Source organism: Populus euphratica, unplaced genomic scaffold (genome assembly GCF_000495115.2).
Source record: "Populus euphratica unplaced genomic scaffold, PopEup_1.0 scaffold1817.1, whole genome shotgun sequence".
In the NCBI taxonomy this organism is placed as follows: Eukaryota; Viridiplantae; Streptophyta; class Magnoliopsida; order Malpighiales; family Salicaceae; genus Populus; species Populus euphratica.
This window is the reverse complement of record NW_011501657.1, coordinates 11476-23972: the sequence shown is the minus strand read 5'-3', so window position 1 is coordinate 23972 and position 12497 is coordinate 11476. Positions and strand designations below refer to the sequence as shown.

At 32.4% G+C, this 12497-nt stretch overlaps 3 protein-coding genes across 6 annotated transcripts in view; 1 reads left to right on the top strand and 2 right to left on the bottom strand.

Moving 5' to 3' along the window:
* Positions 1 to 4166, bottom strand: part of LOC105118229 (F-box/LRR-repeat protein At5g63520-like) — a 9545-nt gene extending 5379 nt beyond the window's left edge. For both annotated transcript variants that reach the window (XR_840915.1, XM_011016127.1), the window contains exons 1-7: positions 3666 to 4166; positions 3449 to 3559; positions 3114 to 3206; positions 2896 to 3018; positions 1252 to 1356; positions 1063 to 1102; positions 172 to 330 (exon numbers count right to left, since the gene is read on the bottom strand). Coding sequence is in view for 1 of the 2 variants with exons in the window: in XM_011016127.1 (XP_011014429.1) it covers positions 172 to 330; positions 1063 to 1102; positions 1252 to 1356; positions 2896 to 3018; positions 3114 to 3206; positions 3449 to 3559; positions 3666 to 3872 (838 nt within the window). In the remaining variant the exon portion in view is untranslated. The remainder of the gene's footprint in view (positions 1 to 171; positions 331 to 1062; positions 1103 to 1251; positions 1357 to 2895; positions 3019 to 3113; positions 3207 to 3448; positions 3560 to 3665) is intronic.
* A 2066-nt stretch (positions 4167 to 6232) lies between these two features.
* LOC105118226 (uncharacterized) lies at positions 6233 to 7701 on the top strand. The gene is made up of 6 exons (XM_011016125.1): positions 6233 to 6560; positions 6640 to 6734; positions 6837 to 6954; positions 7097 to 7113; positions 7226 to 7288; positions 7391 to 7701. The coding sequence occupies exons 1-6, from the start codon at positions 6413 to 6415 to the stop codon at positions 7466 to 7468; spliced, it is 519 nt and encodes a 172-aa protein (XP_011014427.1). The 5' UTR covers positions 6233 to 6412; the 3' UTR covers positions 7469 to 7701.
* Positions 7688 to 10206, bottom strand: LOC105118227 (malonyl-CoA decarboxylase, mitochondrial-like). 3 transcript variants are annotated; one of them, XR_840914.1, is made up of 6 exons: positions 9962 to 10206; positions 9800 to 9919; positions 9355 to 9427; positions 8989 to 9074; positions 8183 to 8267; positions 7688 to 8047 (listed from the first exon to the last, which is right to left on the bottom strand). XR_840914.1 is itself a non-coding variant. In XM_011016126.1 (5 exons), the coding sequence occupies exons 1-4, from the start codon at positions 9901 to 9903 to the stop codon at positions 8240 to 8242; spliced, it is 291 nt and encodes a 96-aa protein (XP_011014428.1). In that variant the 5' UTR covers positions 9904 to 9947; the 3' UTR covers positions 7688 to 8049; positions 8203 to 8239. The 3 variants fall into 3 exon arrangements, 1 of the variants encoding a protein (XP_011014428.1); XR_840913.1 differs by lacking the exon at positions 9962 to 10206 and having other exon boundaries at positions 9800 to 9947; XM_011016126.1 differs by lacking the exon at positions 9962 to 10206 and having other exon boundaries at positions 7688 to 8049; positions 8203 to 8267; positions 9800 to 9947.
* Positions 10207 to 12497: the final 2291 nt, after the last annotated feature.

Sequence of the window (12497 nt, the reverse complement as noted above, 5' to 3'; positions counted from 1 at the left end):
CCCCCACCCCCCCCCCCTCCTGCCCACGTACTGGCCTTGCCCTATGCGCCATGTCAAAAACATTTATTGTTCTAATCGTATCACAAGTGCTTGAAGGTGGGTTTTTTCCTCTCCATTTTTAGTTGTCAAAAGAGAATGAAACAGTAAGAACATGGATGGATAAACAGATACCAGAAGCTCTGTGTCGATCCCTTGCAAATACAAGAACAACTGCATCAGAAATATATTCAGTGCCGCTCCCGTGTACATTTCTTGACTCTATGCCACTTTTGTACAGGAATTGGGCTCTCTCATCACCCGCAATGAAAGTTTCCCTGGACATGGCATGATCTGTAACATACAATATATAGTATCAACTTCAAGAACCTAGTGTTGTAAATCTGGATCAAGAATTGCAAAATCTGGATCAAGAATTATAAGTGATTTCTTAATTTATCAACTAAATAGATATATTTTTGGATATTTTCTCTTTATTATAGTTATTAAACTCTTCACAACGTATCAACACACTGTAACTTCTTGATCAAGAGCTTAGCCTAAGCTGAGCTTTTTATTAAACCGAAATATATATTAGCATGGTCAAATCTATGTTACTTGGCCCAGTTAATTTCAAGAAATTTATTTTTTATTTGTTTAAAATAATATTTTTATTATTATTTTTTATTTAAAACGATATATTTTTAAGATAAATCTGAGTTGAGATAGCAAACTCATTACTAAGTCTTCAGCCAAGCCAGACTCCATATCAGGTAACTATATGCGTTTTAGGAATCGGGTTTATAATGGTTGGAAGAAAGGAAATCAAGAAAATATATCTTGTAAAAGAACAAAAATGGTGGTGTAAGGATCAAATTCAGAAAAAGAATTATAATAAAATGGACTAAGATTTTCAATAATTGCATTAGTAGTTGTTGCCTTCTCTCAGCAGTCCCAAAAGTTAAATATTAGCTCTCTTTGCTGCCTATATATATTTTATGTGGGCAGGACGAGCCTCGATGTATTTTCCTTCGAACAAAATCAAACAAAAGTAAACTCAAAGATCGCTTGTCTAGAAAAACTCACCCAACTTTTCCATGACAGGTTTTTGCTCGGCCTTTTCACCCTACAGAGGAACAAAATTCACATCTCATGATTTTAGCAAGAAATTCCAGTCCTGAGTCGGCCGGGTTTCAAGTCAACCTATCAAGCCAGATTGGGTTTTGGAACTATACAATTAATTATGTGCAAGCATGAAAACATGCATTAACTTACTCCGAACATTATAACGAGAGCCGGTGAAGTGGAACCAGAAACATTTGCTGCGTAATTCCTAATATCGATCACAAACTTATCAACCAATGCCATTCGACTAGCTGCCTGATGTCACCATGTCAACAAAAACACTCAAGATCAGTATCAGAAGTGGCAAATGCGTGGCTATGAGTTACCAAATGTTTAGCATGTTCATAACCTATTTATTTTTTGAAGAATATACCCTCATTTTTGTAATCCACTTTATCCTCTATCCTATGTATCTTCCAATAAATATTAATCTATTTAAATTTTTTTATATTTGTAATTTTTATAATTGTGACATTTATGAATTCTAATAATAATCCATAAATATATAAAATAATAGTAAATCCATGATCACTGTTGACATTTAATTTTTCTAATTTGATACACTATATATGACAATCATATGGCATTTTATCCTATTTGGCTTTTTTTAGGGCAATACAATATTGTTGAGTCATTATTAGTTGCTGTCAAAGAAAATTGAGAGTTGTTGAGATTCAAAACTATATTTAGAAAAACGATATATGCATATGAAACATAGGAGTAAAGACTTTACATTTTATATTAATCGCTAATATTTTCTTCTTTCACACACATTTTCAAATAAAAAATATATATCATTAATTAAAGATGCATAATTAATTGAATCACTCAATTATTAGTTTCAAAAACACATTAAACTACTCAATTCTATGCTTGAGCCTCAAGAGACAAAATACATTGGACAGTTGGCAGATTAGAGTGACACATATTAATAATGTTTAGATTTCTTGGCACTTAACATTTTTTTATATTTTTTTTTAATTTATACTCTATTTGTAGCGATTTCCAAGTTTTGTAACAAATATCTTTTTTGTTTTTTTGCTTTGGATATCCTCTAAGCCTTGTTTATTTTAGTGTTTCAAAAATGTTTTTTTTAATATATGTTTTATTTTTTTCCTTACTTCATATTAATATATTTTTGGTATTTTGAAATCATTTTGATGTGTTGATATTAAAATTAATTTTTTTTAAAACAATATTATTTTAATATGTTTCTAATTGAAAAACATCTGCAAACACACACCTAAATAGATAATATATATAGCTTTTGTAATATATTTCTTATAATTTGATTATAAAAAGAGACGTTGGACAAAAAAAATGATTATAAATACCAGACATATAACATGTTGCACTCAATATAAAACCTACAACCTACACAAATGAAAATTGCACAATTAAAAAAAATTAATTAAAGATTGACAAAAATTAAAAGAATTGATTGCTAGAATTTCATGAAGAGAGCTTCAAAACAATACAGCTAGCACGCTACAATGGTGTTGAAGTCAAATCAACCCGACACCATGAATAATATTGTACATAAAAGTTCTTATCTAATAACTTTAGATAATAACTTTTAGAAAAAAAAGACGATTTCCTATGCTATATCAGAATTCAGTATCATGGTTCTATCATCGAGATTCTAATTGTAGGGCATGATTATCTCTCCATTAATTTCCTTTCTTCCAAACTATACAAAGTAGACTGACTTTTGTGGCTCTCCGTGATGCCATTTGAGAAGGAGCAAACAAGCTCTCTGAAATATCATTTTCTAAATAATGCAAAATTTCTGACCTTTCTTGGCCGTAACAACGGGATAGCTTCAACTTGGAGTCCCGGTAAGAATCCCACAGTCAGCAGGACACCAAAGCCTGAATTTTTTGATGCAGCATCAGCCCAAAAATCTTCTAACATAACCTGCATGCAAATTTGTAGATTACCAAGCCAAGAATTCATAAAACCTTTCATCTTTCTTAAGAACAAGAGAAGAAAAAATGTTAAAAAGCGGTGACCTCTTGATGTTCATCAGTAGCAGCATCTCTTCCTATGATTCCATTTGCACAAGACACAATAATTGGAGTTTTTGAACCAAGTTTCGCTGCTAACTGCAACATATACCATACAGAGTAACATAGAATTAGATTAACAAAAAAAAAGGAAGAAGTGGAAGTAGAAGAAGGTCAAAAAGAGTTAAAACTAAGAAGAATAAAAAAGAGACATCAAAATATTATTAACTTGTGTTATTTTGTAGCTCGAGTAAACATTAACCCCTCTTCCAAGGGCTTTAGGATCGAGTTTTTCCTTCGTAACAAGAAATAAAAAAGCAAAGTTTACTGATAAATCTTACAAAATTGAGGGTTTCACTCAAATCAACACCACTCCCAATAACATTTGCAATGGCAAACTGGGGTCTAATGGGCTCGGAGAGAACCTTATTCACAACCTCTTGTGATGCAACCTGTTTGATCATCATGAATTAAAACGCACTCAAAGTCAATTCAAGTTAGAGATTTACCATAAAATATAATGGCATTTGTAGGTTTTCATTCGAAGGCCCAACAAACCTTCTGGTCTGGGTTGAGAGAAAAGGCAGAAGCAAGCTTTGGTTTGGAAAGGATTTGATTGCAAGTTTGGTTCCATGATTTGCAAACACAAGCAGCTGATGCAAAGGATGAAGCTGGTGTTCTCTTCAGAATGTTTTGAACAAGGTCTTCGTTTAATGACGCAAAGCCTGTCAATGGCGTTCTTGCTTCTTTAGGTTTCTTCTCCATTAATTGATAGATATCAGTAATGGTGCAACTGATGCTTAACCTCAACGTGAGGGGTGCCAATATATGGAGAGCTCAACAGGAAGTCAATTGCTAACAGTGAAGTCTCCGGCCAATAATCAACTTGGAAGGGACTGGAGGGATCAACAAGCGCGTATGAGGGCACCCATCAGCATTCACATAATTTTTTTTAGGGTTGACTCTTCTTTCTTTCTTTTTTATGATGTGTAAAGGTGTGTTTGTTCTCACGAATAAAAGCATGAATTTCATGATCTTACTGCAGTGCATCACAAATCAGCTGCGAAGCTAAAATAACATCATTTTTTTTTTCTTTTCAAGCAAGCTTGAATATCCTTAAAATGATTTAACTATATATTTACTCTAATACACATTTATATATATTATAGATCTTGAGTATAATATAATGACATTACATGCGATAAATATTCATTTTTTAAAGTAGTTAAGTGTTATTATATACGCCTTAAAATATTGAAATTATAAAAAAAAAAATACATTAAAATATGTGAGAAATATTTCATATATCATAATATTAATTGATTGATATCGAAAGTTAATTCTCGTATGAATCAAAAACCTAAAATGGCTTCCAAAACAACTTTGAATTCTTATACATCGATCAAAGGGAGACTTGAACGATGGTCTCCAAGTGTATTAGTTGTTTGAAACGTGAACAGTTGGGCCTCAGATTCAATATTGGACATTATTGATCAGGGACCAACCAAAATAGACCGTTGACATCCTGTAAGACTAGAAAAGTCGTTCGCAATAATGGTGTAGACATATAATTCAGGAAAGAGAAAGGTCTGATTCTCTCAATACACATAAGGTCACAAATAGTTGTGGATGAGGATTTGGACTTCGAATTAATTGAGGAAAAATAAGGGAAGAGCATGAAAGATTTGACTGTTAGAATTGATTTGAGAAGCGATCCATCGTTTACAAGGTTGCAAGAAGGCAGTCAGAGGATCGTTTGTTTGAATTCTGTATCCAGTCTTGGCCTCTTTTGATTTTGCTTGTTTACAGCCGTAAGTATCAGATTGTCAGTCACTTTTTGCAACAGATGTTTTGGGTGCAATTTAATCTTAACATTATTTTTGAAAGCCAAGTTAACTCGAATTTAATTTCAAATAGACAATTCAGGCTCAAATATCATCATTCATCTACATTTATTAAATTTGGTGTGGTTTAATATTTTTATCCAAAACTCAGCTGATTCGGTTTTTAGTTTAGGCCTGATATTAAAAAAATATTAACTTATAATTTACATGGTTATTTCACTTCCTAAAACTTAAGAGATTGTTATTTTGATTCACTCAGCTCAACTCATCCAACTAGTAATCCAGGCTTTGATATAGGTTAGTGTCGAGTTTAAGACATCACATTCATCCTTCTTTAAAGACCGACCCTCCCTAGTTTAAAGCAAATATCATCATCTATCAACAATTATTAAACTCGGCTTGTGTCGTCATGTTGATCTAAGATCTGCTAACCTAGTCCCTGGTCTAGGTCGAGTGTTAAAACAAGTTAAGCCAAAATTAATTTAATTTGAACCAATTAACTTAATATGACTATTTATAGTCTGATCTGCTTAATTAAAATCCAGTTTAATTTTAAAAAATAAAATAAAATAACATAATATCATTAATTTATTAAAGTCAACTTGAATAAATTCACCTAACTCATGATTAAGGGTTTGACCAAGGTTATAAATTAAACTGGTTTTAATAAGTTTATATTCATACTTATTTGAAGATATTTTAAAATAATTTTTATTTAATTTTAATATAAAAAATATTAATTTAATATTTTTTTAAGTAAAATATACTTTTAAAATGTATTCAAGTATATTTCTAAATTAAAAAAAAAATCTTTAGTAAGGAATTAGTCTCCCTTGTTCAAAGCAAAATGAAGACGTACAAGTCATCAAGTTCTATTCACACTGTCCCTAGCTTCAAAAATTAGTTAAGAGGTCATAATTTTGTTTTGGCAAATCTCAAAGAAACCCCTCGACTATTGGATTGTCATCTTTTAGCTGCAAGCAATTTTGATTTCGTCAATTGAAGCCTTCTATCAAAATTCTTTAATAAAAAAAAAACCAACAACAACCACAATTTTGATGGAATCTGCTATCAAATATGGATGGAAATACTTGGTTAAATTTTTAAAAAACTATAGGCGACACAATTGCTATCCACATGACTCTACCTGGTCCAGATTTGTAGTTTTGTGCAATTTGGCAGGAGCAACTTCCCTTTGCACCTAAGACAATAGTGGTGGGGCTCGATCCTGGTGGATATGAAAGAAAGTGTGACTACTGAGAGAGATTTTACCACTTTTCCAGATGGACTCATAAGATATTTTTGCATCAACTACTGGAAGCAAAGCTGAGGCAGATAGGATTTTTTTTTTTTTTTGGCTTGAATCAGTTTTGGTGGTCTCAACCTGAGCTCAAAGCATCACAAAAAACAGAACCCAAATCTTCACTTCTCGGACCAAAACCAAGATTTCTATCAGCAAGCATGGAAACCTCTTCAGTTCTGTCACTCTCTCAGCTCTCTTTTTTCTTACCGAAACCTTACAGGAACAAAGCTTATCCTTCTTGGCCATGCAAGATACCAAGAACCACTCAACCAACTCGCTTGTACTGCCAAAAGATGTATGTCCCTGGTGGGTGTCACACAGAGAAATATACATCTTTGTGTTTCTTTATCTTTTTTAAGTCTTAATTGTTAGATGTATTATGTAGGATTTGGAGAAGCATCACCAGAGAAAAAGGCAGCAAAAAACCTGCATGATTTCTTCACTTACATTGCTGTTAGAATTGTCACTGCACAGCTGGAGGTTCCTCCTTTCCTTGCTGCTGAAGTCTCATCTGTTTTGTTTATAAGCTTACGATTGTTTATTTGGATGATTTCATCTGTTAACAATTATTTCCCAGAGCAGAGCTATAGCCCCGAAGCATATGAAGAGTTGATGGAGTTTTTGAATAGGCATTCCTTGAATGATGGAGACAAATTTTGTGCTGAACTGATGAGGGAATCTTCTAGGCATAAGGGTTTGGGTAATGCTATCCACACATCTCTTACTGGTTCTTAATTTTCTATTTCTGTTCTTAATTCTTCCTCTCTGACATTATATCCTTTTTTCTCTCAAACGTGCCCAAATCCTATGATTCAAATTACAACATCATGTCCACATTACAGCTATGCGAATCTTAGAGGTCAGCACACTTTTTATTCTTGTTCAAAATTTCATTTTTTTAATCCAGAAATGCCAGCCACATCTGCATGTATTGATCAACAATAATCTGAATCTATGGCAAGTTGCTGTAGGTTCGATCTGCGTACTGTAAGAATGATTTTGAGTGGGACAACTTGAAGAGATTATCAGTGAAGGTCAGAATTCAGTCATTTTGTTTCTGATGCTTCTTGCCATTGATAAATGATGGTGGATAACTCTTCTTATTGTTTCGTGGTTCTTTGGCCTCTTTTTTACAGATAGTTGATGAATCAAACACAAGGATCATGAGAGATTATGTTGTCGAAACAAGCCCCACTAAAGAAAGTGAGAAGTGATCAATCTATATTCACCAGTTGTTGTATCTGTCTGAATCCATCCAGTGTTCTGGCCTGATTACACCATATACCCATGTTATGCAATAGAAATATCCTTCTGATATGAGCTATGATAGCCATTCGAATGGTTAAGGTTCCAAAGTACGATCGCAGGCGTTGGAGACCAAATTATTGTAACATATGAACACAAGAGTTAATTAATGAAGATTACGCTAGATATCTTTTTAATGTAATGCTTTCTAGTAGTCAATCCGTATACATTGTTGACATTTTATTGGTTTCTTTTTCCACATAAAAAGGAAATTGCAAAACAAATATACGAAGTTACAGAAACAAACACAGGAAGTGAAGCAACAAGAAAGACGTCTTCTGTCAACCTGGAACAGAGTGCGGCATCTTCTTGAACCTAATTTGATCAAAGCTCATCCAAGACCATGAATTGAGCAAGACATGAGCTTCCCTTCCTTTGTATTCTTAATAATCAACAAATGCAAGAACTAACTAAACTGGAAGCAAAATTATGTACTGGATGTTTGTCCTGCAAAGTTAATCTGCAGTCGCCTCATGTTCCTTCTGTGGCTACAGACAATAACCAAATCAGAGAGGGTAAACAAAATGAGGGTTTATTGTTTATTGAAAACACAGATGATTCCATGATTGACTAGCTCATACATCGAAAATGAAGAATCATGCTATATATGGAAAACATGTTACCATGGTATAGAGGCGAATGTCACTCGAAGCATGTATATGCCCAGTGCTGAAATATGATTAAGCATATTCTTCAATGTGCTCCACCCTGCAAGTCATTTTCAATATATCATGTCATTTGAGGTTGAAACTTAAGCGAAATAAGAAATTATCAACCACAAATCCATTAAAAAATGTCAAAAAATACCAATTCCTTTTGTAGCAAATTATCAAGACAAGGTACTGTTACTGGTTTGATTATGGGGCAGGTCTTCTAGGTAAAAGCTGTCAAATATTAGATCTAAGGAAGCACAGACACGAATACAAGCTATAGGTAAGACATGATACGGATACGTTGGTACATCAATTCTTGAGAATTTAGGATGTGATACATTGTGGATAGGGAATTATACCAGCAATGTTCATCAATTATTGTCCATCTATAGTAAGTACATTAGTTTAATATAAATTCAAACATGCAAAATATTATTTTTTTCAATATAAGAATGGATGAAACAGCACTAAAGAAGTAACAGGGAGGTCCCAGATATATTTATGGAAGCATTTTTTAAATATCCCAAGTATCCAAAAGGAATTACAATTTTATTAATTTTGAATGCGCTTTAGAAGAATTTCATACGTATCTAGAAATACTGGATCATTTATCGAAATGGAAACAGGCTCGATACGGAAATGTGAGGGATTTTGAAGCATCTGTGCTTCATAGGTTAGATCTAATCCATTCTGTGAGTATTATATGTGGAACCAGCCTTTCCTTTGTTCAATCATGCACAATATGAAAACAATGCTGGTTTTGTGAAGAGAGTCACCTGTACATGTAGTTCACCATGATACATCCACCTTGACGAAGACCTTTCTCAGACCGGCCTGCCATCCAATTTAATCTTTCAACCATCTGTTCCACATTGCAATACATAACTTCAGTGTTCATAAATTTTTCAACCTGGAGATCATTTTGTTTCTAATCTTCCCAACTTTCAGATGACAAATCACATAAAATCACTGGGAGCATGTTCAAACTCTACATCTGCAGGTTTCAAAATCAACCCAGGATGAAAAAATAAACAAAAAGAAAATATAATACATTAAGTGAGACCACACCGGGTCTGCCAGTAGATGTGGTTGCTAAAAGTGATTCAATTCCTAATTTACAAAATTAAGTTCAGATGATATACCGCTCCATTTTGCAAGTGAAAATTTGCCACAGAATCTAGAGCTTTTCCTCCCTCCTTCTCTTGGAGAAGGTACCTGCAATAGCATTTCATAAAATGAAAAAAATCAAGGCTTTATCCAACAACTGAGAAATATAAGGCCACCTCCAACACACCCGGTTATTAGACCTCTGTGTCACTTACTACACATGACCTGTCATTTCTATGAAACAAATAGAACAACTTTATGAGGAAGTGTTCTTTGTACGTAAGGAAAAGGAAGTTACAATTATATGCACCAAAGGCAGAGAAAGTTACAATTTCAATCAATACTGTATGTTGCTTCAACTGCCATGCCCGTGACAATTTGGTTCATTTGACAATTTCAATTAGAAATATAACCTTTTGCAGGGGATTCAAAGCCCCTGGCCAGCAGTTTCATTAGAGTTAAATGTTAAAGTTCTCTTGCCTGGCACACAACCGCATTAGAGGGGGCTTCAAGGCGCAGAGTAATTCAGCTGAACTGGTCCACTCATAGCTCGTTGATGTCAGCATGTTCAGCATCACTTCCATGCCATTTTTTCCAGCACAAGTCTCCCTACAGACTGAAGTGTGTTATCCATCTATAGCATTTTGATGCAAGTTCTTAATTAGTCGTAGTTTTAAGAAATATAAGAGAAGCAACTGTTGATACTATGATGAGACTATGATATCATGATGATTGGCCCAAGATGACCTTTGAGATGTCATGTACAAAAGCACTGCAGTTTTGAGGAAAACAGAGAGCAACAAGGATCATGTATCCATATTTTATCTGCTGGAGACTGGACCTGCCACCTTTCAATGTCGTTCAATGAGATTCTTACAGCTTCTTTCAACACAAAGGTAATCTTGGACCAATCATCATGATATCAAGCAAGTGTTTAGTAATGAGATACAGAAGAGATATAGAGTTTAAAATAACAAACTCATTTTTCAATCCATTTTTCTTTGATTTTTTATGGATTTTTTATGGTTTTTTTTCCCCTTATTCAGCAATATTTTTAAGCAAGTGTTTGGTAAGGAGATATAACATGTTTTTGGTAAAGTTTTTCATTTAAAAATATATTAAAATAATATTTTTTAAATTTTTATTTTATTTTTTTATATCAATATATAAAAATCACCGAAAAAACATTTAAAGTACATTGATTTAATACCTAAATTACTTTTTTTAAAAATATTTTGAAAAACAAGTAAACTAGAAAACAAACCACTTAATAAATTTGATTTATATTATATTAATCTTCAATTCTTTTGATTTAAAGTATGGTTTTCAAGAAACTATGAGTGCTGTGTAACCATTTACTAGTTTTACTCAAAGGTTGCAGCTGCAATAATTCTTTCTAATCCTTAATGTTTTTTATTTGTTCAATCTAGTTTCTACTATTTGAATACAAACATTAGCATTGAATGTTTTGTTTGTCATCTTGATCTGGTTATGTGACTGTATCTTCATTCCCGACCAATTGATCGATTACTTTGGATTTCTAATTTTTTTATAATGCTCATTTATTTATTTGAAATATTTCTTTCAATAATTAAGATGAAATTTGTGATTTACATAAAATCAAGCAATTCAATTCATATTTGTAATTGAGAAAGTTTAGTTTGGAAACAATAAATTCATTCAATTTTATTTTATTTATTCTATATTAAAATTTAATTACAAAATACATAAATATAGTTTTAGTGATTTATAAATTTCTTGAAAAAACAATAAAACAAAACTAGGAGTAATCCTATATTAACCAAAGCTAAAACAAGAGGGATTTCTACTCTAGCTTATAAGTAGAACAATGTTTTCATGATTCTACCTCTCATACTAAAACTCATTACCTATGCTTGATTTGATAAATTCTCTATTGTGATCTTGTTTTTTGACTTTGTTTTTAGTTGTCATGATTCTGTTCTTTTTATTAAATGCATTGATACAGATCGTATCATTTTGTCTTTATATTTTGATGACATGATTATTAATAGTGATGACATTGATGGTATTTTAGTGTTGAAGACAAAGTTAGTTAGACGATTTGAAATGAAAGATTTAGATTATCTTTAATATTTTCTGGGTATTGAGGTAGCATACTCACTTAGAAGGTACTTTCTTTCTCAATCGAAATATATTGCAGATATTCTTGAGCGGACTAGACTTACTGATAACAAGACTGTAAATACTCCTATTAAGGTTAATGCAAGGTACTCTTCTTCTAATGGTTTACATATGATAGATCCTATTTTATATCGTATTATTATTGGGAACTTAGTATATCTCATTGTTACTCATTTAGATATTGCATATATTGTTCATATTATTGGTTAGTTTGTTGCTTCTCCACTACTGTTCACTGGGCAGTTATTCTTCGAGGTATAATTTTTCAGAATCATTTACTTTCATCCTCCTCTTCTTTAAAGTTGCATGCATACTTCAATACTGATCATGGTAATGATCTTATAGATCATAAGTTTGTTACCGGGTTTTGTATCTTTTTAGGTGATTCTCTTATTTCTTGGAAGAGCGAGAAACAATTTATTGTTTCTCAATCATCCACCAAAGTAGAATATCATGCCATGACATCTACTACCCAAAAGATTGTTTGGTTATGTTAGTTACTTGTTGATACTTTGCCCTTTGTTCCTTTTTCCTTGTAGATTGTTGATTTCTTTACCAAGGCACGTTCCATCTCTCATTTTTGTTTCTAATTAGCAAACTCTCAATGCTTGTAGTTGTCGCATCATAAGTTTGAGGGGAGATGTTAAATAATATTTATATAAACTTATTTATTAAGGATAGAATAATATTTTCAGTTTAACCTTCTTCTTTTTTTTGTATTTAGGTTAAACTTAGCATTCATAATAAACAGATTATTGAGAATTCTAACTTTATTTTTATATTTAATCTTACTTATTTTAACACTATTATCATCTAGGGTTTGATTCTTTTAGAAAGATATAACAAAATAATTTATTATTAATGAATCAATTTAGTGGTATAAATGGCTATTTTAGGATCTAAAAGGAAGGGATCTAGTTTTAAAACGTGAAAGTTAGCCTAAAAACATCATTATTGGGGGAGGAGGGGATTGATGATAAAAATCTAGTGATAAAAAGCGGATGATGATAAAAAA